The sequence below is a fragment of the Schistocerca piceifrons genome, chromosome 1 (assembly GCF_021461385.2).
Source record: "Schistocerca piceifrons isolate TAMUIC-IGC-003096 chromosome 1, iqSchPice1.1, whole genome shotgun sequence".
NCBI lineage: Eukaryota > Metazoa > Arthropoda > Insecta > Orthoptera > Acrididae > Schistocerca > Schistocerca piceifrons.
The window spans coordinates 164,275,610-164,292,645 of record NC_060138.1 but is presented as its reverse complement, the minus strand read 5'-3'; the positions used below and the strand labels follow the sequence as shown (position 1 = coordinate 164,292,645).

Sequence of the window (17,036 nt, the reverse complement as noted above, 5' to 3'; positions counted from 1 at the left end):
AATCTCAGGTTAAATCCTGTGAAAAGGGCAATGCTAATTTTCTTCTAAGGCCAATGAGTTGGAGCTGTGATTGATTTAACTTTGTTGTTTGCATCCAGTGGGGAATTTAAAAGATTGCAATAACTGTTAATTTTAAGAGCTCACAGCAGTATTGTGTGTAAGAAATTTGTTTTAAGTAATACGTTTCATGTCACAGAAATTTCTCATGAAAAAACAAATGTCTTTGATAGGTTGCAACATTCCGGAAGACAAGGCATGAAAACCTGGTTCTTTTTATGGGTGCTTGTATGAAGCCACCACGACTTGCCATAGTGACAAGTATGTGTAAAGGAATGACGCTGTATACACACATACATTTGCGTAAAGACAAGTTCAATATGAACAAAACCACTATTGTTGCTCAGCAGATATCTCAGGTAATTAAAATTATTGTTTCACTAGGTTAAGATACATGTTCTGAATGTGTCTCATCTGTGAGGAATAAAATTCCCTGCTTTTATATGCTGCTTCATGCTTATAATTATTTGAATGCTGAAAACCATTTTGACTCTTAAATAAATATTAACAAAAAGGATGTAGGGGAAGACTATTAACTGAGAATACCAAGAAAGATTTGATGAATGAGAGTAGATGTAAACATAAATAGCACTAATTGGTTATCATGGAATGTACTATATGGTGCTGTTACTTGTTGTTTAAGGTGTTCATAAAACTATGTGTGTTGGGTTATGAATTCAACTTAGTGTTGAGGTTCATTGTAGCAATGTTCAATTATACTACTACTAGTTGTACATATTTCGGAGTGAATAATTCATGCTACAGAAGACACTATAAATGAAAAAGTTATTTAAATATACTTCTCTTCTACAAGGTCATGATCTCAACCTCATGTAAGTGATCAACTACAGTCCGATTCACGAACAATGGCATTTCACATAGGTTGAGGCACATACGGGAATTGCATTATTGCTGGTTCTAAGTGACAGGTGCAGCACACACATACACATACTTTGCACTGAAGAAAGCATGTATCATGCCAAGTATGTCTCTTGGTTGTGTATGTAAAATTTATTGCTTACCACTAGAATCAGCAGTGACAATTTGCAACAGATTGAATTAAAATTCACTAAATAGCTCACTGCAGTCACGTTTAATGTTCACATTGACTAAGACATTTGCAGTAGAGCTCACAGAACACTACTGAGAACTTAATGGCAGTCGGAGAATGTGAGACGTAAGTGCACAGAACATAAACTCAGTGGCCATTGTTCATGTCCCCAGCTATAGGAGTGTGGTAACAACTTTTGGTTCTTCTTCTTTCTTTGACGTTTTCAGTTTTTCCAGTACTCCTTTATCTTCTTGTCATGTTCTATTTTCCTTTCTTCTGTCTATGTGCAGATTAAGTTCTTCCACCTAGTGATAGCCTTCTTAATTTAGTATTTTATTCTTGAAAAGGTTTCTTTCTGTTACTTCTTATTCTTTATTGTTTCTTTCTAGTTCTTTCATCATTTCTGTAATCCATGTTGTTGTGTGTGTATTTTTCTAGAAATACCAGAATATTAGTTTCTGTAGTCTGCTATTGTTCACTCGGTAGAGGTGTCCATAGAAGATTAATCTTAATCTTTGCTTTGCCACAGCTTCTAATATTTTCCCTGTATTTCTGTATGTGTACTTGTTTCTTCTCATTTTCCAACCATCTGTAGTTTGTATTGTACCAATTATTTTGATGATAATCTGTTTTTATAGTACCTCTATTCTGTCGAATTTATAGTTAATTGTTAATCATTCACATGTATATCAACACCACTGTTGTAAACTGTCTAGTTTTGTTTTCTAGATATGTATTTCTTGTTATCAGTATGTTTTGTCAGACCAAATGCTCTTTCCATTTTATTAACTCTCACATCTACTGCAAATTTTTCTAGTCCTTTCTGCCACATGATTCCTCAAACATATTTGATCTTACCTCTTTTTGTTTCTATGTATTTTTCTATCTTTCCTGTATTTGTCATGAATTTTGTTTGTTCAGCTGAAATTTTACTAGTTCTGTTCACTGTTGCTTTTCCAGAAGATTTATTTGAAAGACTACTTACATCAGTGTGTCTTACATTATTGTAAAATTGTTTGCAAAAGCCAGTCAGTTTGCTTTAATTAAATTTGTTTGCGTCCCAAAATTATTGGTTTAGTTTTGTGATTTTTTGGCATGCAGTTACTGTTCTTTACTACTACTACTACAACTACTACTACTATTTGTATTGCCACTCCATTAAGGCAGTACTTCCCTATGAGTGTCTTGTTTCATCATTATCAATGACAAATACTTATTCTACATTTGCTTCTACAACAGTTTTCACTTTATACTTTCATTAGCATATTATGCCACATATATTAAACTATTTCCTATTATCCTCTATCGTACTAGGATAAGAATTTTATAGAAAGTCCTCATTTTTTCAGTAATGCAGCAAACAAAATTTTTTGTTTATAGTTCAGTATGTTGCAAGAGCTGAAAATGTGGGGCTTCTGTTCTAGCAATGAATGCTTGTGTGCAGTATAATGACAGTGACTCTCAGTTCCTCATGAAATGTGACTTCTTCCAGATTTGTCTTTTGGAAGTCCTTCTGATAGTAGCCTCAAAGCCATCCTGCCCCTCACAGTCTATTGCTTACAATAAACTCGTCACAGACCATTGCTTAAATATCTACCAAATAATAATAATACATCAACAGCTTGCCTTACAACATAAACTTATAAAACAACACGTTCCCACATACAAGTATGCACCACAAAATGTACTGGAGAATGATGAATACAAATTATACTGGAACAGAACCATTGTAACAGATAAAACAACACCACATAACAAACCTTACATCATACTCACCAATAAAAAGAAGAAATTAACACAACTAATCGAAATATCCATACCCAATACAACAAATATACGAAAGAAAACAGGAGAAAAAATTGAAAAATACATCCAACTGGCTGAGGAAGTCAAGGACATGTGGCATCAGGATAAAGTTGACATTATACCGATTATACTATCAACTACAGGAGTCATACCACACAATATCCACCAGTACATCAACGCAATACAGCTACATCCAAACGTATATATACAACTACAGAAATCTGTAATGATTGATACATGTTCAATTACCCGAAAGTTCCTAAATGCAATATAACACATACCGTACAGTTAAAAGGAAGTCACGCTTGATCAAAGTCCGCGTCACTTTCCATTTTTAACCGTACCTAAGGTCTGAGAAAGGAAAGAAGATGATAATAATAATAATAATAATAATAATAATAATAAATTGAGAAAAGACATCGGACAGCTAACACAATTTATAAGAAATGAAATGTTAGAAAAAAAATGAAAAAGGTTAGGTAAAATCTCACAACAAGAAGCGATAGAGCAATTAGATGAAAAGAAGCAGAAATTACAAGCATTGGCCAAACGACTTAGAAGATACAAAAAAAGTGAAAATAGAAGGAAACAAAACCAGACATTCAACACAAACGAAAAGAAATTTTACCAGACAATAGATAACACACACATTAAAATAGACAATCCATCAAACATAACAGACATGGAACACTTCTGGAGCAACATATGGTCAAACCCGGTACAACATAACAGGCATGCACGGTGGATACAAGCAGAAACAGGTACATACAAGATGATACCACAAATGCCTGAAGTGATAATTTTGCAACATGAAGTCACCCAAAAAATTAATTCTACTCACAATTGGAAAGCCCCTCGAAAAGATAAAATAGCAAATTTCTGGCTAAAGAAGTTTACCTCAACACATTCACATCTAACTAAATTATTTAACAGTTATATTGCAGATCCATACACATTCCCTGACACACTTACACATGGGATAACCTATCTGAAACCTAAAGATCAAGCAGACACAGCAAACCCAGCTAAATATTGCCCCATAACATGCCTACCAACAATATACAAAATATTAACTTCAGTCATTACACAGAAATTAATGACACATACAACACAGAACAAAATTATAAATGAAGAACAAAAAGGCTGTTGCAAAGGAGCACGAGGATGTAAAGAGCAACTGATAATAGATGCAGAAGTGACATATCAAGCTAAAACTAAACAAAGGTCGCTACACTACGCATACATTGATTACCAAAAAGCTTTTGATAGTGTACCCCACTCAGGGTTACTACAAATATTGGAAATATACAAAGTAGATCCTAAATTGATACAGTCCCTAAACATAGTAATGAAAAATTGGAAAACCACACTTAATATCCAAACAAATTCAAATAATATCACATCACAGCCAATACAGATTAAGCGTGGAATATACCAAGGAGACTCATTAAGTCCTTTCTGGTTATGCCTTGCTCTGAACCCACTATCCAACATGCTAAATAATACAAATTATGGATATAATATTACTGGAACATACCCACACAAAATCACACACATGCTATACATGGATGATCTAAAACTACTGGCAGCAACAAATCAACAACTCAACCAATTACTAAAGATAACTGAAGTATTCAGCAATGATATAAATATGGCTTTAGGAACAGACAAATGTAAGAAAAATAGCATAGTCAATGGAAAACACACTAAACAGGAAGATTACATATTGGATAACCACAACGACTGCATAGAAGCGATGGAAAAAACAGATGCCTATAAATATCTAGGATACAGACAAAAAATAGGAATAGATAATGCAAATATTAAACAAGAGCTAAAAGAAAAATATAGACAAAGACTAACAAAAATACTGAAAACAGAATTGACAGCAAGAAACAAGACAAAAGCTATAAATACTTATGCTATACCAATATTGACCTACTCATTTGGAGTAGTGAAATGGAGTAACACAGTCCTAGAAGCACTCAATACACTTACACGATCACAATGCCACAAATATAGAATATATCACATACATTCAGCAACAGAAAGATTCACATTAAGCAGAAAGGAAGGAGGAAGGGGATTTATCGATATAAAAAACCTACATTATAGACAGGTAGGCAATTTAAGAAAATTCTTTCTAGAACGAGCAGAAACTAGCAAAATACACAAAGCAATCACTCATATAAATACATTGGCTACACCACTGCAATTTCATAACCACTTCTACAACCCTTTAGATCACATAACATCAACAGACACGAAGAAAGTAAATTGGAAAAAGAAAACACTACATGGCAAGCACCCGTATCATCTAACACAGCCACACATCGATCAAGATGCATCCAACACATGGCTAAGAAAACGCAATATATACAGTGAGACGGAAGGATTCATGATTGCAATACAGGATCAAACAATAAACATCAGATATTACAGCAAGCATATTATTAAAGATCCCAATACCACAACAGATAAATGCAGACTTTGCAAACAACAAATAGAAACAGTAGATCACATCACAAGCGGATGTACGATACTAGCAAATACAGAATACCCCAGAAGACATGACAATGTAGCAAAAATAATACATCAACAACTTGCCATACAACATAAACTAATAAAACAACACGTTCCCACATACAAGTATGCACCACAAAATGTGCTGGAGAATGATGAATGCAAATTATACTGGAACAGAACCATTATAACTGATAAAACAACACCACATAACAAACCTGACATCATACTCACCAATAAAAAGAAAAAATTAACAATAACTAATCGAAATATACAGAAGAGAACAGGAGAAAAAATTGAAAAATACATCCAACTGGCTGAGAAAGTCAAGGACATGTGGCACCAGGATAAAGTTGACATTATACCGATTATACTATCAACTACAGGAGTCATACCACACAATATCCACCAGTACATCAACACAGTACAGCTACATCCAAACTTATATATACAACTACAGAAATCTGTAATTATTGACACTTGTTCAATTACCCGAAAGTTCCTAAATGCAATGTAACATATACCGTACAGTTAAAAGGAAGTCACGCTTGATCAAGGTCCGCGTCACTTTCCATTCTTAACCAGACATAACGTCTCGGAAAGGAAAGAAGTAATAATAATAGTCAGATAGGTATGTGGTGTAAATAGTGGTATATATCCTGTGAACATTCAGTATATTCACCAACAAAAGCACACAATAACATTGAGTCAAGAAGATAGCAAAAGCATTAAACCTAAGACATTGCATGCGACAAAGGTAAAAATGTGTGGCAGAGGGGTTATGTGTACATATTTGATAATGTCACAACACACAAAAACAAAATACAGAAAAAGACGAAAGTCAAAGGTGAATACTTTGCGACCAAAGGTATTGATCTTGGAGTTGTTAACTGCTTTCAACTATGCATGAATATCCTGTTTTTATTCAGAATGTAGGTGGCAGGCAGCATGCTGAAGTTAAAGACAGTGTCAGTGCCTGCCTGATACAGAAAGTCTTACGACAGTAGGATGTGCATGTTTAGGTGGCTGTTGAGGATAGTTTGTAGGCACTCAACTGCTACCATGGATGCGCAGATTCCACCTGAATTTTGTTTGATGTTGTGTGAATATGTTGCTGTATGGAAATCACTTTGTCTGATGTGCAGTCTGTCATGCCTAACTCAGATCACAATTACAATTTGGGTAACTGCACTGTTAGGTACACTTTGCAGTATGTTGGCCAAAATATCTGTGGTACCAGCATACCCTGAGGGCATTGTTCCTGTTCGCCATTGTCTCATCGCTGTGACATCAGATTGAACTGGGTCTGGGGTTGACTATCAGTGCCCCGTCATTACTGCTACATACACACCTACGTTGCCACCATGTAGGATTTCCTCGGGAGCACTTGACAAGTGTTGTTGCGTGGTGGCTACTCAATCTGAAGGTTTCACCTTGGGGGAGCTTGGCAACTGTTTGGGAGATTTGTACTTAACATAGAAATTGAATTGTTGGTGACGTGAAGCAGTTCGTTGGGCAATTTATCACTGTATACTATGAATACTGTTTGCACTTAATGTTAGTAGTTGTTGCTGCCAAATGAGTAGCAACAAATCATCAGACACTGTCGAGGTGTCTACTAAATTAAGTAGATAGCTCCAGAACTCTGATGGGATTTTGTCATCACATTTTTTATGGTATATAACTTGTCTGATCCTGAGATTGGTGTATTTTGTACAGTGAGAAATCAACTCGTTTTTTACTCTGTTGTAATGTTTGAAACTAATGCTGTTGTTTGGTGGTCCAAATTACTAATCACCAAAGAAAATTATTTGGGGTTATCAGTAACTTGTCAATGGAATACATTTTCCATTACTGTGAGCCAAGTTTGCAGTTGGGTGGGCCTAAACAGCAATATACGTAATTGCAGAGGCAGTGCAGATAAGCTACTGTGTCCAGCGAGCGAGTATGGCTAAACTGCTAAAGTTTCTTAGCCTGATATAATCACATCTTCAGTTTTTCTGTTAAATTCACTGTACCCTAGTGTGGGACAGGCTCTATCGCCTGTGTTCACGGCTCTGTTATAGAGTTCATTGTTACATATGGCTGTGGCATGCAAGAATTTCCAGGAACGACAGAGTTTTTAAGTTAATGTTAACATCATCTTCCACTTTTGTAAGCATGTTTATTGCACTGTGGTGTGGAGCTGACCATGTGGCCTGCTTTTGTGGAGTTGTTGCAGAATTAGTGCTGCATTTGTTTAGCTGCTCTTGGTTCAATTCAAAGTTGACAAAAGGGCCAGTTCCAAAACCTATATTTTGTTGTGGAATTTGTTAATCCTGTCGATGATGGTGTGGTATAGCTTGTCATTGTTATTCATTGTCTCAGTATGTATTTAACTGTTTGTGAAGGATACTGAACAGAATAAGAGTTCTTAATCGGGGTTGGATAAGTAAATCATATAAATTAAGATTGTATCCTTAAAGAATTCAGATACAACAACATTCAGTCAAGAAGATAGCAAAAAGGCCTGAACTTACAAAGTTACAGCAAAGATCAAAAATGTGTCTCAGGGAGGCCATGTATACGTATCGATGATTTCACAGCACACGCAAAATACATCCCTGCTACAAAAATAACACAAGATGTGTTCTGTAAAAATGTTACTGACTATCTTATTTATTAGTGTCCACCTCTGTAGTTTGTTAGTCCATCATTTTTGTGTGTTTAAAATTAGGGTGAAGTCTGTTATCACAAAACAGTAATATTTTTTTTTTGTCACCTCTCCTTTATTTCAACGTAAAGGAGTTGCCCGTCATCAGTTCTCATTTGAATCCTTAATGCTTTGTCATGTATCACATCATCTGAACATATCTATATTATATTTTCACTTTAATTATTTCCAGTCCCTTGCCTGAATGAACTGTTTAGTAAGTGCCATAAATGTGTTGTTATTCTGATGTATTAAATGTTATCAGTATTTTTTGTCTTTATCATCATCCTCATAACTACGAGTCTTAAATTTGTAGAGAATGTGATTGTAAAATTTATCATTTAGTTCATGCAATACTTGGTGTTCAGCGAATTTAAGGGGGAAGTTCTGTTACATATAAGAGTGAAAGTCATAGCACTAACATACCTTGGAAATAAATGTATTGAATAAATAAATATTTTAGTGTGTATCCAAATTAACAATAGTATTGAGAGAACTGCTGTAAATAAGAGTTTAAATTTCTGCAGTGTATTTAAGATACAATATTGAAATTTCACAGTTGAAAGTTCTCGGAGCATTTATTTATCTGCTTATTCCTCTCAGGGAATGGGATACCTTCATGCAAGAGGCATCATTCACAAAGATCTGAAGAGCAAGAATATATTCTTAGAAAATGGGAAGGTTGTGATCACTGACTTTGGCTTGTTCAGTGTTACAAAGCTGTGCTATGGAAATAGGTAATGTACTCACTATTTTGTTAACTTATGTTATCACGCAGTTCTGTGGTTGTGTTTTCCAAATAATGTAATGACAATGAAGTATCTGGTACCAGTAATATAAGAGGCAATGTCTTAAACCCTCTAACTGGGAATCCGAATGGCTATTTGTGGGCGGTGAATGTCTCCACTGAAGGCAATGAGACCATGTAATCGTCTGTTGCAGTCTCAGAGTGTATTTTTCTTCTGTCTGTTGATTATGGGCAACATTACCATCTCAGTTAAGCGTGTAAATATCTCAGATGACATGCCCGTTTGGTACTGGTTGGGAAGTGAGCAGGTGGGAAGAAATCGCGAACTACTTTCTCCTAGTGGAAATAAGTGTTAAGTGTAAAGTGTTAAATGAAAATGTTTAGAAGGCTACTAAATATTTTAGAATATAATGCATTTATTCTTTATCAAGCCACTGAGAAGGCAAAGGAAGATGTTCTTATTAATTCAAGCCTGTGTCTCATAATGCTGGAATGTAATGGGAATAAACCGGACTGCAGGACTTTGTTTTGAAGATTGCATTAAACTATGTCACATTGAAAGCTCATTTTAAGAGATCATATGTGTTTTACACATGGTATGGATCTACTGTTAATTATCTCTGAAAATTTCTTGATATATAGTTCTAGTGGTAGAACAGTTTACATAAAATGCTACACCTTGTAACTTGTTTGTCTTCAGAGAAAAAAAAGTACTGAGAGAAATTACTTTTTCATCTTCTGCGCATTTTTATTCTGCTGTGTAATTACTTTCAAGTGATGATTTTATTAATTCTCTTAACATTTAAATTATTCTTTATAGCTGGAATCTTGGCAAGCAATGTCTGTGGTAATGTAGACAGATGGTATATTTTTGCTTACATATGTCAAAAATGTCAATGACTTGTTCGTATAACTTAGTGCAAGTCATGCTAGCTTATGAGACAATGAAGTGAGCCAGAATGCAAACGTTTGATTAGCGATCATCGGTCTAGTACACTGGCGAGCATTGTTGAGGTTTTTAGGTGATGTTTCATGCTCCTACAGGCAAATGTTGGGCTGTTTCACCATTTCTGCCTCACAGTTTACGCAAACATTGAAAATACAATAATACAAATAATGAAGTGTACACAATTCGGTTGCCGTGTCATCCTCAGAGGAGGATGCGGTTAGTGGGGTGTGGGGTCAGCACACCACTCTCCCGGTCGTTATGATGGTATTCTTGCCTGAAACCGATACTATTCAGTCGAGAAGTTCCTCAATTGGCATCACGAGGCTGAGTGCACTCCGAAAAATGGCAACAGCGCATGGCGGCCTGGATGGTCACCCATCCAAGTGCCGACCACACTCGACAGCGCTTAACTTCGGTGATCTCACGGGAACCGGTGTATCCACTGCGGCAAGCCGTTGCCCACCCTTATTCCTGGTAATGAAATATCCAGTCAACTCCTATGACTACAGGAAAACTGCTACAAAGAAGGAAAAGATAGTCATGTCTGAAATAGAAGGAAAAGGTAGTAATATCTGAAATATGAAACTTTTTCTCAGTCCATACAATAAAAAGTATGTCACCTCATAATTGATGTATTTGTGCTGTGAAAACTACTCCTTTGCTTTTGGAGCAAACAATTTTAAGAACTAAAATCTTGTATAAAATGTTGTAAGAAAAGGGTTAAGTTAAAGAATAGACATGGAGAAAGGTGCCTTCATCATGCACAGCCAAAATTGTCATTAACTATATAAAGTGAACTTTGTAGGAGAGGCTGCTCCAGCTCATGAGCGCTGTGCTGAGGTGTGGAGTGCTCCTTCCTCCACAGATTGTCGCTCACTGTGAACAGTCAGGTGGGCTGGTGGCATGGCAACCCTCTTGATCTGCCTTATGCAGCTTGCACGATCACTAACATAGTGCTCTTAGCAGCTGCAGCATAGCGACATGCTACCTCGGGGAAATAGGAAGTTAAGAAAATAAAAAAGAAGCATCTGTTTTTTAAAGAAATTGCACACACTTACTGGGTGTCTAAAATTAGATTTACTCTTTTTTTACATAACAACGATGGATATGCCAGGTGTTAGTGTTCACAGTGTTAATGTGGAGGATGGCCTTTATAGTTGCACCCTGAAGAAAAATTTTTTCTTTGATTTTTATTCTTTCATTGCTGAAAAAATTGCTCACAATAATACATAGATCCAAATGTGCACAGATCTGTGCAGTATTTCTGTGGATCTTGGGAAATGTTTTTTCCTGCAATGAATGAAACCATTGTGATAATTTCAGAATTTTGTTGTGTATATCTTTCATGATAGCTGAATTTTGCAAACTGGTAATTTCCATGTAGTGGAGTGATAATGGCAACTCATTCAGTGAAATCGAGAAAGCAGTGCTGAACAATTTAATTTCCATTTCAGAGATGATGATCTCTCAGATTATTAGCTGCAGGTAAACCTTTCGGGATGTGAGATCGTGGTCTATGAAACTCTACTGTTTGTCATTTTGGAGGAGCACCTCTGAGTATGTCCTGCACAGTCCTGGATGAAACGTCAGGAACAGAAGAGTTTCTTGGACCATGACCTCACATCCCAAAAGGTTTACCAGCAGCTATGTCATCCGGTTGGGAAAGCCTTCAGTCTATCTCAGATTCTTGTTTTAAAGACGTGATGAGCTGTTTTATCTTGGCTTAATAATCACTGAAACTGATACCTTCAGCCAGATGTGAAGTGTGTTACAATTCCGTATCCCGTTTCCATGAACACTGTGATTTGGTCATGCACGTCAAGTATTAGTTGCCCTTTGCTGTGCAGTGACAGATTTTAATTATTCTGTTGTATAGTTGCGTTGGCTAAGAACACTAAATATGTTGTCCATTTTAAATCTTTCAGACAACACATTTCTTCCCCTTTCATTTTGAGAGAGATATTTGCTCACAAATGGCAAAGAAAATATCAAGAACTCTGTGCCCAGCTAAATCGACAGCCTGTGCTGTGGTAAGGTATGATCCCATACTCCACTTGCATATCTTTCAAGAATCCTTTGAATTGGCAGTGATTTGAACTATGATGCCACACAAAATTTACACACTTGGCCATAATTTTCATTACCCCACCTAGCTCCACTTTTTCAGCACACAATGCCTTTTGGTGAATGAAACAGTGAACAGTCAATGTGTCTTTCCCAGATTCGTTCTTGAGGTTAGTTTTCAAACAAGAAACAAAACCTTGATGACAGTTGATCATTTGTGGTGCACCGTGTATGGCTACAGAATGAAGCTAAGGCAAATTCGTATGGTCCACTGATTCACAAACAGCTTCAGAAATGTCAAGTCCTGTTGGATGTAATCAGGCAGTACCACATCCAAGAGTTTCTCCGGTACTTGCAGTTCCGTATCTACACAATGCCCAAATACTTAAAGTACAGCACAGTTACATATACCTGTGTTGTCATCAAGTGCTTGCAAAAATGCAACAAAGTTCGTGGATTTTTTCCTGAGCTGTGTTTCTGACTTCGCTATGACATCCAGGATTGGACAAGACACTCTTTGCTTTGAAAGACAATCTCCTTCAGTTGGCTGCAGCTCCATTGGAAACAAACATTGTGCTACTGCTTCCAGACATCATTTTGGAGAGATCCTATAGAAAACGGCTTGCCACTTATTGCTATCATGTGAACAACTTCGTAGGTTTCTCGACCTGCTACCTCAGTTCCGTTTTCTACCATGTCATTCACCTGAATAGTATGAATGCTTTACATCATGAAATATGTTAAGTATTTGTGTAACATCTGTCCTCAGAATTCTTTTTTAGACTTAGGTCTCCTGGTATGTTGTTCTTAAGCTTGGCTGCTAGTTCTCTGCGTGCTTCACCTTCTGTCTGCTCATAATGCACTGCGTAAAGACATGAAAAATGATGCTGTATGTTGTATTTCTTCTTCTTTTCTTTTAGTGTTCAACCATGAGGTTGGTTTGCAGCAGAGCTCTATTCCTCTCTTCTGTCTGCCTTCCTCTTCATTTCCACGTATGTCTTACATCCAACGTCATTCATGATCTGTTACATGTATGATATCTTTGGTCGCCCCCGCTGATTCCTTTCCTCAATAGCTCCTTCTCCTATTGTTCCAATGATGTTGTTGTGTCGTAGGATGTGCCCTACAAGTTCATCTCTTCTTGTTTGGACGTGCCTCCACAGAGATCTGGTTTCCTGTGCTCTTTTAAGCACCTCATTTCATATCAGCACACACTCCGTTGCAGAGAGAAAATCTCATTCTGGAAACATTCCCCAGGCTGTGGCTAAGCCATGTCTCCGCAATATCCTTTCTTTCAGGAGTGCTAGTTCTGCTAGATTTGCAGGAGAGCTTCTGTTAAGTTTGAAAGGTAGGAGGCGAGGTACTGGCAGAAGTAAAGCTGTGAGGACGGGGCGTGAATCGTGCTTGGGTAGCTCAGTTGGTAGAGCACTTGCCCGTGAAAGGCAAAGGTCCCGAGTTCGAGTCTCAGTCCAGCACACAGTTTTAATCTGCCAGGAGGTTTCGTATCAGCGCACACTCCACTGCAGAGTGAAAATCTCATTCTGGAACCTCTTCATTTGTTACTTTGTCTCTCCAGCTGATCTCTTTTTAGCAGAATTAAATACTTTGACATACAAGGCACTGCAGATGCCCATCCCTCTCAATAAATACAAATGTATCCTCCAATTGAGGGACTGGACTTCTGTGGCTGACCATAGCTGCCATTGAACACTGATTGTTGCATCAGCTGCGGCTTAATGCAGTCAGGGATCGGAGTATTTACTTTTCCTCACCACGTGGGCTCCAAGTCACAGCAGTGAGCACTCCTGTGGGGCTGCTCCTCCCTGGGATGCTGTTGAAGCAACCTTTTGGAAGAGGTAGCATAAATATACAAGGTGTACAACTTTGCTTCCGCTGTTTACCGATAGGTGGCGACAACGGTAAGTAGCGGTCAAAAGAAACAGATCGCAAATGTCAGGCAGCTAGCTCGGGCCTCGGTCAACGCAACCTCATTCAAGCATTAGTCGATTTGTCTCTGCATCATAAAGCTGTTCTTGATTGAAAATGTCAGTTTACGAGCCTAATTCTCATCATTTGCAGGAGGCGTTACTGTTTTGTTTCAGTATGAAGAAAATAGGGGCTGAGTCTCATTGAATGCTCTCAAGTATGTATGGTAAGGACGCTATTAGTGAAAGAACGTGTTGTGAGTGGTTTCAACGCTTCAAGAACGGTGATTTTAATGTCATAGACCGGCATAGTGGTGGAAAAGAGAATGTGTTTGAAGATGCAGAATTGGAGACATTGCTGAGTGAAGACTCGCATCAAACTCGGGAAGAATTGGCATGATTAGTGGGAATAACACAGCAAGCCATTTCAAAACTTCTCAAGGCTATGGGCATGATTCAGAAAAAAGGAACTTGGGTCCCGTGTGAGCTGAAACCAAGAGACGTTAAAACGGCTTTTGTATGTTTGTGAACAGTTGCTTCAGAGGCAAAAATAGAAGGGATTTCTACATCACATTGTGACCGGGGATGAAAAATGAGTTCATTACAATAACCCTAAACACACAAAATCATGGGGATATCCCAATGCTTCCACGTTGGTGGCCAAACCGAATATTCACGGCTCCAAGATCACGTTCTGCATTTGGTGAGACCAGCTCGGCATCATGTACTATGAGGTGTTAAAACCAAGTGAAGCAATCACAGGTGCTCATTATCGAATGCAATTAATGTGTATGAGCAGAACATTAAAAGATAAACGGCCGCAATACAGCAAGAGGCACGATAAAGTGATTTTGTAGTACAACAATGCTCGACCTCATGTTGCAAAAGAGGTCAAAACATACTTGGAAACGTTAAAATGGGAAGTCCTACCCCACCCGCCAAATTCTCCAGACATTGCTCCCCCTGTTTAGATCAGTGGCGCTTGGCCTGGCTGACCGACACTTCCAATCTCGTGAAGAAGTCACAAATTGCATCGATTCGTGGATCACTTGAAAAGATGAACAATTTTTTCGACGCAGGCTTCGTACACTACCCAAAAGATGGGAGAAGGTAGTGGCCAGTGATGGAAAATACTTTGAATGATATATGTGTAACCAATTTGTTTAATTAAAGCCTCAAATATTGGGGTAAAAATGGTGGAAGCAAAGTTGTACACCTTGTACATACGCATTAAGAGTCACGGGGTCGAAGGAAGACAAAAGGAGAAAATAATTACTGATCGAGAAGGAAGGGAAGAAGAAGCCAAATATGGGCCATGAGAAAGAGAAAGGAGAGAGACAGACAGTGGGTGTGATTTTGTAAGTGGAAAATTAAATAGAAAGGAATAGAGTTAAACGGTGGCAGGCAATATTGATATATTGTGCTTAGATTTGGAGATAAGGGTGTAGGATTAAGTAGTTCAAGTAGGATGTGTTGAGTATATGGCAAAGTGGAAGCTAACGCACAAAGAATTTGAGTAAATAAGGAGGATATTTAGACGAGATCCGATGTTTGCAGCCTTTCCACCATTGAATGAACAGCATGAAGATCGGGATGCTCACCATCAACAGCTGCACTTACAGTTTTTTTGCTTGTCAAGTTTCTGATACAAAAAAGACAAAAGACCATATTCTTATCAGGGAATTCTGAACTTTATCACCTAATACAAAAACTAGAGCCATTAACAAATCTGATGGGATTTGAGTTGCCTAGAATTTTTTCTTCATTGCAAGAACATATCTTCATGAAGAGAAACATTATTGCAGCCAGGTTAGAATTTTGGCAAAAAAGAAGGGTCCGCAATCAATCATATGCAGACAAGGCTGCTGACCTACATGGTTTAAGTAGGAATTGCAATTTTAAATATTTGTGCGTGCAGAATCATGCACTCTCTCTAATCAGAAATGTAGTACTGCATCTTACACCTGACACTGAACTGAGAAGCCACACGTGGTAGAAACCAGACCTGTGCCTAATGGAAATAATGTGGATAGTTCAATCCCTTGAGTCTGCCCATGGTTTCTTTATGATGCAAGATGATATCACAATAGTCAGCTCTTCAGTACCGGTTATCCAATACAGTGGAGCCACTACCTGCTTATAAACAATCATGCCAACGTGTGGCTGTGTCAGCAGCGGAGCCATTCTGCAGGTGTAAACATTGTTTCAGTTGCCGCATATACAGCATGTACCTACATTGGCACACAACATGCCGTGGATGTGGAATAAAAGGGCACTTTTAAGAGATTTGTTTTAGCAGTTGTAATGCAGATATGTCCCAACCTGTTGAAGTGCACCAAGTACGTATAAAGGCTAGGGAAGTGCCGACTTCTCAGGATGAAATGTAGCAAATGTACTTAGATGTGTTCACAGGCAGGTACTCTTGTGACATTACATCTGGACACTGCCGCTTCTGCGTCCTTGCTATATCAATCTTCTTAACGTAATTTTAGGGGTGCCTCCTTTGCAGGCAGACAAGACAAACCTGTGGTCCTGTGGACATCATTAGCTACCCTTGCTAGGAAACCTTCCAGTTTTACTTAGAAGAAGTCATTTTTCCAGTAAATCTTCTGATGGTGGCTGATGCCAAAGTGGACAGTATTTTGGAGTCACACCTTTTTCATGCTTTTAGAATCAATATTCGTGAAACAGCAAAAGGAATAAAATGCACCCTGTGCAAGTGTTCTATCAGGTAGACTTGGGTCAATGGACTAGATTGGAACAAGTGGTAGATTTTGTTGTGGCCACCGCTCACATGGAAATGATGCCTGACACTGCATATAACACGCACTGGGGTCTTCTAATAATTTGCAGGGCCATCCAGACTGAAGTCTGCAACATGTCAGAGTGGCTTCATGGCTGTCAATCACCTCACCCTCTTGCATATTTTTAATCCGTCACCAATGCATCTCTTCACTGAGGCCAGTGCCTTCAAGGTGGGCACTCTGCTGTGGGCACAGAAATTTGGGCACCACCCAACCTGGATCCGCAGGGTCATCACAGGCATCTAGAGCTAACATCATATAAGAGAGCCCTCAACTACCCAGCAAACAGATAGATGTTGCTGCAGTTGTGAGCTCTTATCAGTTAATTAAAGAACCAGCTTAAGAACACAGTTTAGGCCATTCAAATTTCCAAAATTTATTTGCATTATTTTCTGTAGAATATGTGTGCATACAGTT

General features: G+C 38.0%; 1 protein-coding gene across 1 annotated transcript in view; it reads left to right on the top strand.

The window, feature by feature from the left end:
• Positions 1-17,036, top strand: part of LOC124787715 (kinase suppressor of Ras 2) — a 173,936-nt gene that overhangs the window by 112,834 nt on the left and 44,066 nt on the right. The window contains exons 13-14 of the mRNA XM_047254563.1: positions 231-416; positions 8,733-8,866. Coding sequence (XP_047110519.1) covers positions 231-416; positions 8,733-8,866 — 320 coding nt within the window. The remainder of the gene's footprint in view (positions 1-230; positions 417-8,732; positions 8,867-17,036) is intronic.